We start from the raw sequence: 18,916 nt of genomic DNA on the forward strand, positions 1-18,916 counted from the left end.
TATTTATTAAAATATATTGAGAGCTTACCCAACACGTTGCTTTAAAGTGGGTTGGCGAGTTTAGGGTATTTAACAGCGACATTGACATCATCATTATCAACCCATATTCGGCTCACTGCTGAGCTCGAGTCTCCTCTCAGAGGGGCCAATTGTCCACCACACTGGGCCAATGAAGATTAGCAAACTTCACACACGCAGGTTTCCTCACGATGTTTTTTATTCACCGTTTGAGGCACGTCATATTAAACTTAAAATGCATATATCATATTAATTTTACTTTCTATTAACGGTCTCGTACAATGAAAGTTTACACCCATTAACTTACATATATATTTGCCAAATTTTCTTAGTAGGTAAGTACATATTATTTAGAACTACTTATATCTAAACAGTGTATAATTATTATTACTAATATTTGAAGCACGTTAGGCTGCGGACTGTGGTTTCATTTGAACCACACAAGATGCTTCAGTCGCATTCCATTAAGTATTGAGGTGTAGTAGGTATATCTAATGGTAAAGGTTACCATTAGATATACCTACTAGATTAACATTCGATTTTGCAATGGATTTTTTGCATTGGTTTAAATAGAAAAGGCAGGTTTTATGACCGCCTTGACTATGCCTCTAATCTGCAATTGGAGTGCTAATAAATAAGTATGTAAGTAATAATGTAAGTATGATTCATTCATTCATGATGGTGATGATTCATTCCCCTTTTAAGAGCTGAATGTATCATAATCAACATCATGAATCGGAAAAAGCTTGAAAAAAAGATCGAGTTTTTTTTTTCAAGCTTTTCCGACAATACACACTTAAATTTTTGGGTAAGAATGTAAAGAACTCTATGGCATAAGTGCACGATGGCAACTCGATTGCGAATTTCTAATTTAAAATATTGACTTCACTTATATTACGTTTAAACTACATTCTTGTATATCGTACTCGTACCTACTAATAATCTGATATGATTTCGTTTCAAACCTTACGTGATCTTCGAAGCACGGGGTTTTAACACCTTACACCGCCAACTTCCAAACATCCGGATTGAGAATTTTTACTGAAAATTTCTTCCAAGGCAGAAAATCTCGGTACACCATAGCATAACCAAGGACTGGAATTTAAAACCTGGTGGTTTGAAGCCACAAGTGCACAAGGTTTTCTATTAGGGTAGGCATTGTACAAAATGGAAAAGTCTTTTCCAACGCAGGCTTATAAGCTCTCAGGTTCCTTAGGCCAGCGTTTCCCTGGCTTGGCAATTTTTTTGACTTCGGAACCCTTTTTGTTTCACCATTTTTCGGCGGAACCCTTAAGCTAGAGTTCCTAGAAAAGAAGTAAACTAAAGACGGGAATACAGTTACGTCTCGTGGCGCGTGGTAGCGCGCCAGAAGCATATCGGTTTCCTACATGGTGCCATGGAATTTTAGAATGCAATGTTTTAAAACAGGTTAAAAAAAAAATACGTCAATTAATATTATCACTAGTGAAACATACACTGTGTTGTAACTGTGAAGTTTACAATATGGAAATCTTGAATTTTCGCGGAACCCCTGACGGCCTTTCACGAAACCTCAGGGTTCCGCGGAACACCTTTTGGGAACCGCTGCCTTAGGCAATGCAATTGTGCGTCTATGTAGTGCGCGCCACTGAGTTACCCTAACACAAGACAGTAATAAAATCAATAGATGCCATAAAAACGATCATCAATACAAACGAGCACTTAGAGCGATGCTGCGGTTCTCTGCGTATTGTCTGTTTCTCTGTTTACAGTTTACGGCGGCGCCAGACGGCCCGGCGGGCGCCGGCGGCGGTGAGGTATGATACTGCCTGCTTAAGTCCTCATTCGCACGAAAAATCTAGAAAAAGTATAATTTATTTCAAGACAACTCTAACGTTGTTTAATAAACATAAAAACTGTAGTTAAATAAAACGGCTTGCTAATAATTTTGTTCGAACTGAATTGCGCCACAAAAATAAATCAATATTGTCTCAATGTGTCTCTTATCTATACTAATATTATAAAGCTGAAAAATTTGTTTGTTTGATTGAACGCGCTAATCTCAGGAACTACTAGTCCGAATTTAAAAATTATTTCAGTGTAAGATAGCCCATTTATCGAGGAAGGCTATAAGCTATATATTATCCCCGTATTCTTACGGGAACGGAGACCACGCGAGTAAAACCGCCCGGCGTCAGCTAGTTTACAAATAAAATCACGATGGAATAATTATATCTGTTCTAAGGATAACTTTACTCATGCACGCGACATAGCAGTCAAGGATAATATGGCGGTGCCTATTTCACTTGCATCGTGCATACCATAAAGTAGGTACCACAAGGTTAGGAAGAAGGGAAATTGGGCACACCCAAAGCGCTTGGGGGCCATTGGATCAGCTTCCACCTTCACACAGGAAGTAAAACTATAAGAAATTGTAATGTTGTCATCAATTGTAAATTATAATACTGTATGATTTTTTTAAAAAAGAGCAACTGATGAGTTTCATGCCGGTTTCTTCTTAGCAGAACCTTCCTTCCAAACCAGTGGTTGAATTTTTACAAATAATCAAGTGACGTATCAAAATTGCTTGTAAACTGAGCCTACTTGAAATAAATGAATTTTGATATTGATTTTGAAGGCAAGACTATGCACAAGAATAAAGTTTCTTGCCGGTTTCTTTTCAGCTGAACCAGCCTTCCCAACCGGTGGTAGAATCTTTACACATCAACTGACTGGTCAAAAGTGCTTGTAAACTGAGCCTACTTGATAGAAATGAATTTAGAATTTTTGACCCCTACATACAGTAGCGCAACCGCCGCGAAGTGACAGCGCTGTCCGGGCCCGGCGCCGCCGCGTCTCTCGTCGCGGGAGTGGTGGGCATCGATCGCACGCACCCGAAATGCACGCCAAGCCGGCGCCGGCTCCAGTCTCGCTGACAAACAAACTTTGTTTGCGACAACAAAAGCGAATCACCTCCTACTGGAAACTATCTATTCCACCTATAAAGTAGATACTAGCGGACGCCCGCGACTTCGTCCGCGTGAAAATCGATATAAACTTTCAAACCCTATTTCATCCCCCTACCCCCCCCCCCTACCCCCTACCCCTACCCCTATTTCAAAAACGGTAGAACAAATGTTTAATTATGTTTTATCAAGTGCTTAAATATAAAGTTTCAAGGTTTTATCTTTTAAAATTAAGAAATCCCATACAAACTTTCAACCTCTATTTTAACCTCTTCATCCTTTTTTTCGCAATAAAAGATAGCCTATGTCCTTTCTCAGGGTTTAAAGATTGTCTGTGCCAAATTTCATCAAAATCAGTTGAGAGGTTTAAGCGGGAAAGCGTAACATACAGACAGACAGAGTTACTTTCGCATTTATAATATTATAGTAGGGATAATAAATATATGGCTACTATTTTAATTAGAGCCGTGATAGCCCAGTGGTTAAAACATCTGCTATTGACTCGAAGGGCGTAGGTTTCAACCCGGTCCGGGACATGTTCCTTTTCAGTTAGGTATGTGAATTTTAAGAATTTAAATATCATGCTAAGGAAAACATCGTGAAAACTACGAGTTTTTATAAAATGGATGATGACAGTTTTTTGTTTGATTGATTCTGAGGAACTACTGGCGATAACCCAGTGGATCTGACCTTTGTCTCCGATTCCGAAAGGTGTGGGTTCGAATCCGGTCCGGGGCATGCACCTCCGACTTTTCACTCGTGTGCATTTTAAGAAATTAAATATCACGTGTCTCAAACGGTGAAGGAAAAACATCGTGAGGAAACCAGAGAATTATCTCAATTCTCTGCGTATGTGAAGTTTGCCAATCCGCATTGGCCAGCGTGGTGGACTATTGGCCTAACCCCTTTCATTCTGAGAGGAGACATGAGCTCAGCAGTGAGCCGAATATGGGTTGATAATGATGAACTGGCAATATTATTGTGAGTGTGTACGGGACCTAATTTGTTATTAAAGATCCTTGGCGTAGATAATATTTAGCCTAGGGCTGCTACGTTAATAAGTGTATATTTATATCCTTACCTTTTATTTTGTGTTGGTGACTGACAAAATAATAATTTCTATATTAGTTGTATTAAGGTCACACGTGGGAGGTAGGAAACAAATTACAAACATAATCCCCTACGTTTTCATATCAAATGTGTTCTTTTTCGAGATAAGCTATACGCTTCGAGCATTTTTTCCAAAAATAACTATGAGTTTCATCAGGGTCGGGGCGTGGATGAGGTAGGACCAACGGCCTTTTTAGAGGCGCCTCTTGCGCCCTGGAGAACACAATGGGATATTTTTTTTATCGTTGTTTTTTTCCAAGATGCCAGGCCTCTCGTACTTCATTTTTAATATGACCTTTAATATTCCCGTTCCCCTCCAATTAGTCTGAAAGACTGTAGAAGAAGATTGTTATAAGTGGGTATGACAAATATTTAACTCAATGACCTCTCGACGTTGACCGGTCCCGTTAGTGAAGAGCTATTTATGAGATGATTATACCTAGAAGTCCGTCGGCCTATATGATGATGTTTGCAAACTTTTCAACCTACTAACTCTTTTCATTCTAGAGTAGACTCCTACTCAGTATAGAGAGATAAAGATGGGTTGAGTATTTTGTATCCCACTACAAAAACTAGGTCTTAGATAGGTAGATATGTAAATAAAAGAGATAGTAATAATTATGAAAAAGTTGATTTATTATTTTATTATTATAATTATAATAATTATTATAATACAGTTTACAATAATTACAAGCGATCACCAAACGGGGTGAAAGAAAACGGCGTATTAAATTAGTTAGGCCGCCTACGCACGGATCGCGCGGCGACGTGCGGCGCGGGTCGCAGCCGCGCGGTGCGCGTGCGGCCGCGCGGTGTTTGGCAGTTCGCGCGCGGCGGGCCGCGCGGACGCACGCGCGCCGCGTCGCGCCGGATCGTCGCAAACGTCTCAGAGCGCGGCGCAGTCGCAGCGCGAAACGGGCGCAGTCGATTCGTATTTATTTTTTATTAGGATATAGTCTTTCGAACGCGAGGAACAAAATTACACAAGTCGAGAATATTATTTATAATCGATTCGGATTAAATCGGATTCGAGCGGCGTAAGCGGGGAGAGGCGGGAGACGGCGGGGCGCGGCTCGATGGGGGGAGGCTATGTACAGCGCCGCTATGGGCAGTCGCACTCCTCGACCACCATCTCTGGCAGGTCGCGTTTGATGATGTTGGAGTCGGCGCCGAAGTAGATGAGCGACAGCGCGGAGAAGCGCACCGGCGCGCAGCACGCCGCGCGGTGCAGCCGCGCCGCCTCTACCACCTGTCACAGAACAACGACACGTCTCGGTTTTCTTTCTTGCAATAAGTGCACAGTAAACACGTTCACCTCGCAGTTGTCATACTCTTGTACCTCGAAGAGCAGGTTATTATTAATATTTGGTTGGTTCATGGCGTCAATAATTATCGCCCGTCAAGCCACTTTCGTACAGCAAGGTAGGTTTAAGGCATTTTCGGGCCAAGGCGAGTTTGGAACTATAACTTTAAGTTTTCGATTTTAATTATCACCATTACATAACATAACCTGACATTTTAAAAGTGCTCGTGAACGAAGCCTAATCAAAATAAATAAATTTTGAATTTTGACTTTTTCACATTCTATTTCCTATAATATAATGAGAGAGGTCTGGCCCTGGAGTCAAAAATAATAACAGACAAGCTGATGATAATGTTATCAGTAATCAGTGCGGCACACCAAGGAAATGAGTGAACGGTGTTGGCGTTTTGACAAGTGGGATTATATAATAGCCGGCAACTTCCGCTGCTGCACTGGCAATCGATATCACTACCGTTTCAGTACTAATTACCTACAGAATTTCTTGTTTGTTTTCTCAAAAAACTAGGTGCATGTAACAGTGGAGTGAAAGTATAATGCCTATTCTTGTAACAATGCAAATAATTTGGGAAATTAATTATATTATTGGGATTTCTTAGATTTGACTGAGAGTTGAATATGTTGAGTTGTTGATTAATATAGTTTTTTTACTTAATTTTCCACCCCTAATATTTTATCAATGGAATGGTAACAATAAATAATCCAACAGATGCCGATCGAACCTATGAATCTTGGCTAAATCCGGCCCTTTAACTCGAAATATTTAGGGCTGAGCAGTACCTATGTAATTTGATATATGTTAGAAGATGCAGTACCTGCGAGTGGTAGTTGAGGTAGGGCTCGCACACGCCGTGGCAGTAATTAGCGTAGTAGCCCTCGGGCGCGACGATCCAGTCGTCCCAGCCGAGCGCGCGGAAGCTCACGTAGTAGGTCTCGCGGCAACAGCGGCCGCGCGCGGCGGCGTCGCAGTCCAACGCGCGGCGGCGGCGCGGCGCGCGTGCGGCCACCCGCAGCCGCAGAAGGGGCCGCGCCGCCGCCGCGCCGCCCAGCCGCAGCCGCACGCGGCCCGCGCAGCCGCTGCAGTCGACCAGCAACCGCAGCGGCTCGCGCGCGCCCTCCGCCGCCCAGCGCCGCGCCGCACTCGTCACGTCCACGCGTTGCCATCCTCGTCCACCGTTTCTACCACCTGAAGTTATTTCATTTGTAGAATCGCTGTACTAAGACACCGTATCACTTAGAGCATCATCATAATCATCATAACCTCCTGTCCTCCTGTCAGCCGATGGACGTCCACTGCAGGACATAGGCCTTTTGTGGGGACTTCCAAACATCACGATACTGAGCCGCCTGCATCCAGCGAATACCTGCGACTCGCTTGACATCATCTTAGAGCTTAATTAAATCAAAATAAAAAAGTAAGAAAGATCCAAGATGTAACCCTTGTCTTCAATCAAAGTTCTCACGATTTGACTGAGACGAAATCCGTCTTGAGTTCTGAACTAATCGAGTATTAAGTCTACACTGTATATTGATCATTCGACTAAACAACAGTCCAACAAGCTTTCCGAACTGTCTGTGTCTGTGGTCCGGAGGGGGTAGAATAATAAAGCTCGTGTGGCTCATAGGTTACACGGAGCCAGCAGCACCACATATGGTACTAAGACTGTTAACATACTAAGGTTCAGTACCTCCTGCATCCGTAGCGCCGGCCAGTTCGCCGACGCTCGTGTTCCCGTGGACGGTGAACGCCCACAACGTGTACCGCAGGCGGCGCGACGCGCGCGGCGCAGCTTCCGCGCGGACCATTAGCTCCGCAGTCGCTATCGACAGTCCCTGTTCCGACTCCACTTCGTGGCCTAGCCGGAACTCGATTAGACGCTGTCCATTCAACGTCTCACCTGAGAACGAAGGGTTTTCTTCAGTTTATGACCATCTTTCTTGTGCTTAGCTAAATATAATCCAATATTTAGCAATCATATATTTAGCGAGTTTCATAGTTTTTTTTTAATTTATCACTAAATAGTGCGATTGCCAAACTTTGGTTTAAAGATCCCTATCTGTCCCTACGTCCCTACCTAAGAAATGGCTCATTACTGATCAAACGGTTGCATACATCACGGATAGGATGGGAAAGGTAAGGCTGAGTGCACACGTTGGTCGCCTTTGGCTGTAGGCTACGCTTCTCCGGTCGCTATGGTTTCCCGTTCGTTCGTCCGGGAACAAATATCGATACGGATTCGCGCTACCGTGGGTACATCAGCTTTATATTCTTCAGCCTAAAGACATAGGTATTCTAGATTAAATTCATTGATTGAACGATGTATAGCAACCGTCATCGATTAAATAAAAATACTTATGTTATTTTAAATACAAATAGAAAGTTTTGGACTACGGAGTATCCAACGGTGGTAGCCGATGGCAGTGGATGATCAGCCGGGATCGTTGTGAAACATCTGCAAATAAAAGAAATTAAAGTTAAAGATTTTACCCCCTCGGGAGTCATTACTCCGGCAAGTAAAACACCTGTTCGACAAACTTTGAAAAAACAGTAATTATAATTAATAAATGATCTATTACGAATGGACGACTTTTGTGTCAGAACTTATTTCATCATAGTTTGAAAATGCCAATATTTCGGAATGATCATAAAATAAGTAAATGTAAAAAAATTTCAACAAAGTACAACTACAAACTACTTTAAACAATTATTATTTCAAATTACGTATCCGCCTATAGATACTTATGGATGTACTCGTAAATAGTTGCTCATGTAAATCACATACGGTTTACAGTTACTCTTCATCATTATTATACCATCATCATCATCATCATCATCATCATCATCATCATCATCATCATCATCATCATCATCATCATCATCATCATCATCATCATCATCATCATCATCAGCCTATCATGTCCACTGCTAGATGCTGGTGGCTCGAGACCGTAGGCTATGTCCAGCTTTATGTAATTAAGATAAAACATTAAAACCTAATTTTCAAGAACTTACTAAAAGTTTATGTTATTGCTATTTTTTAATAATTTTTTTCGATCACTTCACTCAAACTAAATCCTTCATAAATATATTTTAATATATTTATTTATTGTTTTATATTTGTTTTGTTATTGAAAATGTGAAATACAATAGGAATAGGCCACTGCGGGCATCACGTAATACGATATGACTGAATTAAATCACATGAACTCATTGCATTCAATGTCGCATGGTGGTCACAGATCAACCGAAAACTGTAGACAGACTTTTAACCGACATCCAAAAACGAGAATTTAGTATCGTGTTAATAAATATAAGCAATTGAGAAAACACAGACGATACTTCAATTTTATTTATCATCATCATCATCATTATCAACCCATGTCTAGCTCACTGCTGAGCTCGAGTCTTCTCTCAGAATGAGAGTGGTAAGGCCAATCCACAACGCTAGCCCAATGCGGTCTGGCAGATTTCACACACGCAGAGAATTAAGAAAATTCTCTGGTGTGCAGGTTTCCTCACGATGTTTTTCCGTCACCGTATGAAACACGTGATATTTAATTTCTTAAAATGCACAACACTGAAAAGTTGGAGGTGCATTCTCTGGACGGGATTCGAACCCACACACATTACGGCTCTTTATTTAAGTATGTATTAAATAAGTTCGACATTGTAATGGTAATTATCATTAAATTAAACGGGACTAATATTTTAAGGTGCTCTCCGAGGCACTGGTATGTAGCACCATCAACTTTCCAACTATAGGTTAGAAATATCTTTGATATCATTGTTTGAGGATAAAAATAACTCGTCATTACATAGTCCGACTTTCGATCTTCGAATTATTTTCATGTAACTTAATAGTTTTTTTTGTAATGATGCAATTTACCTCCAATTAAGTTTAAAAAAAAAGCAAATGTACCAACTAGCACTTTTTTATCCGACAAATTCGGTAGAAGATTTTTTTTTAAAGAATAATTGCAATATGACTAATATTCTCATTCCCCTCCAACTAGTCGGGAAAGACTGTATTCGGAGTGGGTACGACTATAGACCAACGGGGCGGGATCGAACCACCACCCCTCGGTGATGAGTCCGACCGCTCTTACCGTTGAGCTATTGAGGTTCATTCATAGAATTCATGATAATTCATTGGTCCCATAACCTACATATTAATTGTTATGAAAGTTTTATTTTTATCATGTAACGCATACATTATGACATAACTTATAATAATCTAATTATTTTTATTAGATTGATTTGATATTTACTGCAAGTAATCCGATTATATCCTATGTACCGTTAGATGGTACTCATATATCTACATAATATACTTTTTTAGCGTAAGGTATATTACAATTATTTTAATTTAATTATCCAGCAAAGAATTGAAAAATTGAAAGACTGTGGATGTCAGATCTTCGAGATTTTATAAAAAATTTCAGGTACTCCAATAAGTAACATAAGTACGAGTAAGTATGGTAGGCAACCATGGGGTTTCGATTGAGGTTAGCAGGTTTTAAGGGTCTATAAACCTTAAGCTTGACACTTTCACTTGGACGGTAATCTATACTTAATATAATAAAGCTGAAGAGTTTGTTTGTTTGTTTGATTGAACGCGCTAATCTCATAAACTACTGGTCCGCTTTAAAAAATTATTTCAGTGTTAGATAGCCCATTTATCGAGGAAGGCTATAGGCTATATATTATCCCCGTCCTTATTATCCTTTTATATTTTCTTTAGCATAATCAACATGTCCCATAAAAGTTCTTTCTTAATACATAATATGAAACAGTTTTATTTATATATTTAGACAAAAAATATATACCTAATAAATAAAATAGAGTAATGCCCGCTATTTTACCGCCCCGTTAATTATAGAACTTTTATAAAATAGTGAGGTAAAAAACAATTAGGTATCTTTCATTGTTAACGGATACGGATCTGGAATACTGCGCGGACGAAGTATGTTTACTAATTTAGTATATTCTAATAATTTTCTCATTTACAAAATATAAATAAACTCATAAAAGTTTTAGTATTGGACAGTTCAAATTATTTGCATTCGTTTTAGTGAAGTCTGTGACCGCACCATAAGCACAGCCAAGGCGGTCAATCGGGCAGTTTAAATTTAGCCATGGTATGGTTCGTAGGGGTGAATAATTCAAGGCAGGTTGGATCGAACGCGTCGCCTTGTATGCAGGCTTGTTATGCAACAATATTATTGATTGCTAGTTGAGGCTACTTGGAAAACTTCTTTGACCTGAGGAGTCTTTCTACTTAAACGTAATTTAATTTATGATAAGGTAAATACGAATTAAATGTCGTTTTCCACGCGGCGGCGTAGCAGGAACGCGTAGGTAAAAAACTGAGTCTGTAGCCATGTGGTAGGTGTGTCGATTCTCTTTCTACAAATGCTAACGCTAACGAAAATTAAAAAGTGGGAATGACAGGTCACTTGATCAAGTTGTCAATCGAATTTATCAGAAGTACATTTTGTTACTTTTCGGAGCGTTTGTGTTTGTAGAAAGAGAATCGACGTGCTAAATGGCTAGAGACCCTGGGTCGCGTCTCGTTATCATCAGCAGTACTAAAATAAAACTGAAGAGCCTGTCTATGATTTCTAAGCAACTAAGTTTTCTCTAGTGCTTTTAGTTATTTACATAATACCGACAAAACACAACTAAGTACAACAAAGGCCCTCATGGGTCACTCAGCAGGCGATAGAGCGAGCTTAGAGTTTCTCTCCTAGATCGAATCAGAAATGATGAGATCCGCAAAAGAACCAAAGTCACTGACATAGCATAGCGAGTCGTGAAGCTGAAGTGGTAATTGCACATAGTTTAAAAAGCCGATGGACGTTGGCGTCCCAAGGTGCTAGAATAGCGACCCTGTAAAAGCGCAGTCTTGGTTGATCCCCGACTAGGTAGACTGCGGACATCAAGTCTGCAGGGAGCCGCTAGATTTGGGAGCCTATGCAAATATGCCTATGTTCAGCAGAGGACGCAATTAATCACAATCTAAAACTGACTAAAACATAATAGAGCTTTTTCAAAATTAAACACATCACTTCAGCTCGATCTGATCGGTAAATTATTGAAAAATGTAGAAGCCTTCTTTATTATGCTCGTAGTTACGTTCAGCGAATAATATAAAGTTCAGGTCTATTGTCAATTTTACAATGTAAGTGGAAGTATGTGGGTAAGATTATTTATTCTGTGTATATAATAAATATTTTACAAAACTTTCTCAAAACCTCTATTCTATTGACTAAAGACCGCGTTCAGTGATGGTGTCGCATGGGTTAAAGTAGAATAAAACTTGTGTTTCTTATAAGTATCGTATGAGATTACATAGTCACTTAACATCAGGTGAGATCAAAGTAGAGTTTTTATATCATTGAATAAAAAAGAAACTTAACCAGAGGTGGTATCCAATTATTTCCTACGTGTAGTTAGTTACTTACTTAATATTGGAAACTACTTCAATAAATTTTCACTTATTTTTTAATAATAAATGGATTTTTCAAAAATATTTAAAAACTTCATCCGCGTGGAATTCAGTTTTTCACAAAACCATGGATTTTTTCGGAATAAAAAGTAGCCTATGTATTAATCTAGGTTATATATCTTCGTTTTAAATTTCAGCCAAATCGGTTCAGTAATTGCGGCGTTAAAGAGTAACAAACGTCCAAACAAACATCATAATATTAGTAGGATTTAAAAGATTGACTACCTACTCGTATCATCCCATTTGAGCGATACTATTTTTAGCTATTTCTCGAGTAGGTAACTTGCAAGAAACAATTTGATATTACTTATTTCACGTACCCGAAGGCTCGACCTGAATACCAAATCTAAAGAGAGAAATTAGATATCGCGAATAGCTCGAGAATCGTATCGTGAATAATCATATCTATACATCTATACATAAAATAAATCTGTAGAGAGATCAATTCTGTACATGAATGAAATATATTTCCAAAATAACTATCAGGGGGGTGATTAGTGATCGATATTGATGCCAAAAATGCAATCAGTAAAATTTTTGTCTGTCTGTATGTCTGTATGTTCGTTATAGAAACAAAAACTACTCGACTGATTTTAACGAAACTTGGTACAATTATTGTCCATAGGTACTCCTGGGCAGGTTACAGTATACTTTTCATCACGTTAAGATTAATAGGAGCAGAGCAGAGAAGGGAAATATTGGAAAAACGGGAGGAGTTACTCCATTTTTTTAAGTAGGGGTAGGGTAGGGGTATGGTAGGAGTAGGATAGGGGTAGGGTAGCAGTAGGTTAGGGGTAGGGTAGGGGTAGGGTTGTGTCCATACTCATCCTCTATGGTAGGTTAGCTGTATAGTGGGAGTAGGGTAGGCTAGTAGTAGGGTTTCACGCGGACGAAGTCGCAGGCGTCCGCTAGTATTAAATAAAATTGAAGTTTCTGTCTGTGATTTTAAATGTGTTTCTTTAAGTGTTTAAAGCTTTTTACACGATACTGAAAAGCAATCAAGCTTTTTCAAAAATTTCTTCTATCTGACTGTTTGTCCGGGCGTGTCTCTGGAACGGCTAAACCGATTTTACTGGTAGATAGGGAAAATTATTAAGCAACATAAAGACTACTTTTTATCCCGGAAAAACCTAGGACCTCCGTCTTGATCCACAAAACATGTTAATCGCCACGGAGGCCGACAAAGTTTCGTGTGGATATGTCACAACAAAGTAACATAATAACACCAATTTTATAGATTTAAATCATAATAGGTATCACTGGTAGCTTACAACTTAAAATTATTGTCTAATTGAAATGAAAATAACTTTACAATGTAGACTAGAGGAAGGGACTATATTAATTAATGCGAGTACGTATCGTGGTACGTACGTATGGACGTTGGGGTCCCAAGGTGCTGGAATGGCGACCCCGCACTAGAAAGTGCAGTGTTGGTCGACCCCCCTACCAGGTGGATTGACATCAAGCGAGTCGCAGGGATTCGCTGGATGCAGGCGGCTCAGGAAGTCCCTATAAAAGGCCTATGCCCTGCAGTGGACGTCCATCGCCTGATGATGATGATGATGATATATCTAGTCATCCATTTTGATGACTATCCGATGGCCAGTAATTCCATCCGTTTTGAAAAGGTTAGATTTTCATTAGAAAATATTCAAGAATGTTTGCTCAAAGATATCAGAAATTGGTTATAATAAATGACCTAAAAATAACCCAAAAAATCCGTTCTATTATCGTTAGGTTATAATTGAAGGCTGCGTGATGTTATTGGAATGAATAAAATTTCAGCTACAAAAACCTGAATCTAGGCATTCGAGTTTTTTATTCTGTATCTAGACCAAGGCTAGCAAAATATGCGTAGCTTCAAATCGCTTTTTGGTAAAATAACAAGATGAGTAGGCATAATTTTTGAGTCCTTGACATGATTATTTAATTCAGAAAACGAACAAAAGTAATATCTAGGTCTTAAACCCGTCCACCTAGTTATTAACTAAATTAAACTGCAGCAAAATATCATATGAAATATATAACATCTATTTATTAAAAAAAATTTTAATAAAAAAAATTCAACCGACTTCCGACTCAAAAATTAACCTAAACTAAAAAGCAAAAAATAACATCTTACCTATGTGCTACCTTCTGATCAGTTTGAAGGCGGTGCCAAGCCAGTGATGTTTTAATTCAAGCCGTTTAAATTACACAATTTCTGTGGTTCTTTCAGAAACAGCTTTAATTAAAACATGACATTGGATTGGCACCGCCTTCAAACTGATCAGAAGGTAGCACATAGGTAAGATGTTATTTTTTGCTTTTTAGTTTAGGTTAATTTTTGAGTCGGAAGTCGGTTGAATTTTTTTTATTAAAATTTTTATTTTTTAATTTTTAGTGTTAGCACACCTACTGAGTGTGAACTGACTGTCCTCCGTCTTCATCACCAGACCCCCTATGCAGTCACAATCCATATGGGTGGAAAGTTCTCATCAATATAAAATTTATCAAGTCCAAACACAAGGTAGCTACTGTGAACCGTCGAGGAGTTCCCTTAACTCTCCTTCATCTTCATCACCAGACCTCTAATACAGTCATAACCTATCCAGGTGGAAAGTTCTCATCAATACAAAATTATCAAGTCAAAACACAAGGTAGCTACTGTGAACCGTCGAGGAGTTCCCTTAACTATCCTTCGTTTTCCTCACCAGACCCCTAATACAGTCACAACCCATCTAGGTGGAAAGTTCTCATCAATACAAATTTATCAAGTCCAAACACAAGGTAGCTACTGTGAACCGTCGAGGAGTTCTCTTCACTGTCCTTCGTCTTCATCATCAGACCCTTAATACAGTCACAACCCATCTAGGTGGAAAGTTCTCATCAATACAAATTTATCAAGTCCAAACACAAGGTAGCTACTGTGAACCGTCGAGGAGTTCTCTTCACTGTCCTTCGTCTTCATCATCAGACCCTTAATACAGTCACAACCTATCTAGGTGGAAAGTTCTCATCAATACAAATAAATTAAGCCCAAACAAAAGGTACCTGCTGTAAATCGTTGACGAGTTCCATCGTCTGTGTATCGGCTCCATCATCAGACCAACTCCAGACCTTCATAAAATTGTAGTGGTTTAAAATACCTTATGGAAACACTAACAAACGCACTAGCCGTCTCTACGATTTTCAAAAGTTCCCCTCGATTTCTCCAGGATGCCATCATCAGATCCTGACATGAAAAAAATGGGACCACCCTGGAATCAAACCCTTCACAACAAAAAAAGAATTTTCAAAATCGGTCCACAAATGACGGAATTATCGCTGGACATACATAAAAAAAAAAAAAAAAAAAAAAAAACATACATACAGCCGAACGTAGAACCTCCTCCTTTTTGGAAGTCGGTTAAAAAAACTAACAAGTAAGTCTTTATACAAATTTATTAATATTTTTCAGATATTGATTCTATTGCTGTGACCTAGAGCATATAACTTAAGGAAAAATATTATACTTGAAGGGAAATTATATGAACTAAGCAGACGCCTCGCGGATTCGCCCTAGCATTAGCATAGGTTTTAGCCTGTAGCAATATACAGATAGTGTAGTTTTCCAACAGTGGAAGAATTTTTAAAATCGGTTTAGTAGTTTCAGAGCCTATTCAATGTGAACAAACAATCAAATCTTTATAATCTATACTAATATTATAAAGCTGAAGAGTTTGTTTGGAAGTACTGGTCCGATTTGAAAAATTCTTTCAGTGTTAGATAGCCCATTTATCAAGGAAAGCTATAGGCTATATATTCCTACGGGAACGGAAACCACGCGGGTGAAACCGCGCGGCGTCGGCTAGTATATTATGAGTAGATGATACAAATAATTAATTACATATTCAGAAATAACACCTATGATGGTTAAAAACTTAGACTATTTTTATTTCTTGTAAATTTTTTTTTTTGGTTATTTTTCACAGACTTGGAATGTAAATATTGTTGACCTGTTAAAATGTTTACATAAATTAGAACTAAATTCCTTCAAGTATAATGTTTTAATTTCGCAATCAATATAATTGTAGGCTCTTAGTAGTCCACTTCTGATATAATGAGAGATAAATGGTTGGCCGGGAATTGTTCCGCGTTATATAGGAAGTGATTTTGGAGGAGGATCCCTTTCTTTCTACCACTACCTATTGTAAGTGTACTTGATGTCATTGAAAATGGGAAGGCTTTTTCTGGTATATGAAAGAATTGTTTTCATAAATAGATATTTATTTATAGGTTTTATTAAGCGTTTAAAATTACTTACATGTGTTTTTATTAAGTACAATTTCCGTATTGCTTTTGTCATTTTAATTGTTTAATCCTAAGGTTTAATTGATTTTTAAAAACTTACAATATTGTTATTTTCATTCCGAAAGAGGTTGATTATGTAAAAATCGTTTCCTATTAAAAGTTCCTATCACTTGACTAACAAAAGAATTTATTTAAAAATAATGTACTAATGTTGTGTATCAATGGAATCCTTATTAAATAAACATGTTTTTAGGCTAGATTTACAACTTTGCTTAATACATTTTTTTCAATGTGACCGTTAAAAAATCGTTAAACATGAAAAAACATACTTTGCAGTAGGAAAATTGAAACATTCAATTCTTGAAACAACTATTCAAAAACAATTACCAAGTATAAAATCAACGTTTAAGTATTTTTTCTTAAAAACCGTAAAATTTCGGCTAACATATTTTTTACGGCGTTTTTAGTAGGCTTATTGTGATATCAGCTATACCTCTAATTGTTAGAATCTGTCCAAATCTATATTGTTTTTAACATTGTTGTATAAATGTTTGATTTTGGTTGATTTTGAAAAAAAATTGGCTCGCGACTTCATATTTGTAGAAAACGCTGACCAATCTAACTTCAAATTCAAAGAATACACTTTCCTAAAAAGTACCGTCTAAAGTTCTTTTTTCTCTTAAAATTTTCAAAATCCAATATGGAATTTTTTTCACAAAACGACATAAGTCCAACCACAAGATGTTTGGGTCGTATGATTATAGATTCTGTACGTTGAAATGTCAATTAATCATTTTAAATCTTGGCATAAAATGAAAAACTAAATTGAACATTCAAACAATACTTGAGTTAACTATTCAACTTAAGCATTTTCAACGAAAGATCATAATGTTATATTTTGTGCCAATCAATAACATATAAATAAAATTGAAGTGTCTCTCTGTGATTTCGATATAACTGTGTTTTACCAAAACACAAACGATATTTTTAAAAAGCCTGTCTGTCTGTATCCCCGGGCTAATCTTTGAAACGGCTGAACCGATTTTAACGAGATTCAAAGGTTGTGGAGCAACAAAATAAAAAAAACCAAGGTTCCCGCTGGATTTGTGAAGAACCGAATTAAACGTGAATGAAGTCGCAGTTATTAGCTAGATTGAAATAAATGAAGTTGAATGCATATATTATGCGGGTGACGAGGGGAAAGACTGCGCGGGTGTAAAATCGTGCGTGCGGAGAAGTGAGTGATGAAGTGAGCATCATTTTTCATTCATCATTCATCGCTACACGCCCCCAGCCCGCGCGGCGCATCGGGAGTGTTACGAACGAAGTTGCCAAGCTATAGTATTTAATCTGTCAATATATACACTCATCCACTCTTGTACGAGTGTAAAGTTTAGCCACAACACATTTGGCGATGCTCCAGGATAACTAGGTTTTAATGTACTTAGGAGTTTGCATTAAAATGTCACGTGTGTACGGTAGAATTGCCGATAAGCATATTATTATGCTTTTTAACCCACTTTATAACGTCCTGTATTTTACTCACATGTATGTTTGTGTGTCCGATGTTTTGATAAAACCGAAAAATATGCAGTTGGACTTTTTGAAATTTAAATGTATATTTTTCGTGTAATTAGGAACTTTGAGCTTGAATTGTAGTTTGAAGGCGGTTCTGTTTTCCTTATAATAATTAATATTCTTATTACTTTGTTATAATTTTTTGTTAAATTATTTTATAACAAGGATAAACAAATTGTATAATTTGATCCCAGTCGGCTTTTCACGCTAACTTTATTAGGATTTTCATGTGGTTTTCACTGAAATATATTTTTAGTTTGGAGTAATATATACTCGTAGGCTTTGATATATCGAGAGGAACTGTTAGAAATTTTTTTTCTGAACCGAATTTAACGCATTAACAAAGATACAGAAAAAATTAACATTAAACGAAGTAAAGTAACTAATGCTGATACATATTTTCATGTACGAGTAGGATAGGCCATGAACGCTTAACTAGTATTAATTTGTATCGTCTTTAAAAATAAGGCTCCGAATTGAAACAATATTTGTATGAATGTATGTATGCACCTATATTGTAAATATTATGTCCGCGATTTTTTCAAGAACTATTGACACGATTTGGATGGGGTTCCCATTATTTTGATATCAATTTGCCGGTGATAGTTTTAGTGTGAAATATAAAGACGGTTCGTTTTTAATTGATCTCTGATATGAAAATTGTCAATATGATAAATTGTTGAATTAATAAAATTATTACGTACCTAAGGAATAATATATATAAAATACGTAAGGAATGTCATATAAACATTCGTTACAAAATTAAATACCTAAATTCTACGAACAATTTTTCACACTTACCTTCACGTTGGAAAATTTCGATCGTTCGAGTTACGTAAAAAGTTTTCCATCTGCGCGACGAGCAACCCTCCCCTACGGTGTCAGCGGGCGACTGAAGGCTTCTGGGAAATCCTCGCTTTATATACTCGGAGGGTGGTGATTCACGAACAACATCGGTAACTTCTGACTGTGGGGTGGGTTTTTCTTTTAATGTTTAGCGATTTATTTAGGTTGATATCTTGCCAAAAACGACCGATGAATGGGGTAAAGAAACGAATTAGTTATATTAGCACAAATTTAGTGAATGCTTTAGCAACGAAAAGAGTAAGTAGAATAGCCTATTATTAGATTTTAATATAATAGGTAATTTAATTCCGTAATGG

General features: G+C 37.8%; 1 protein-coding gene across 6 annotated transcripts; it reads right to left on the reverse strand.

Moving 5' to 3' along the window:
- Positions 1 to 4,685: 4,685 nt before the first annotated feature.
- Positions 4,686 to 18,648, reverse strand: LOC128198851 (inhibin beta chain). Of its 6 annotated transcripts, none has more exons than XM_052886216.1 (5): positions 18,555 to 18,648; positions 7,787 to 7,847; positions 7,083 to 7,292; positions 6,210 to 6,580; positions 4,686 to 5,322 (listed from the first exon to the last, which is right to left on the reverse strand). In XM_052886216.1, exons 3-5 carry the CDS (start codon positions 7,198 to 7,200, stop codon positions 5,176 to 5,178), a joined length of 636 nt encoding a protein of 211 aa, XP_052742176.1. In that variant the 5' UTR covers positions 7,201 to 7,292; positions 7,787 to 7,847; positions 18,555 to 18,648; the 3' UTR covers positions 4,686 to 5,175. The 6 variants fall into 6 exon arrangements, with proteins under 6 accessions (XP_052742176.1, XP_052742175.1, XP_052742178.1 ...); XM_052886215.1 differs by having other exon boundaries at positions 7,784 to 7,847; XM_052886218.1 differs by lacking the exon at positions 18,555 to 18,648 and adding an exon at positions 8,408 to 8,544.
- Between the last annotated feature and the right edge of the window lie 268 nt (positions 18,649 to 18,916).

This window comes from Bicyclus anynana, chromosome 16 (genome assembly GCF_947172395.1).
Source record: "Bicyclus anynana chromosome 16, ilBicAnyn1.1, whole genome shotgun sequence".
Lineage (NCBI taxonomy): Eukaryota > Metazoa > Arthropoda > Insecta > Lepidoptera > Nymphalidae > Bicyclus > Bicyclus anynana.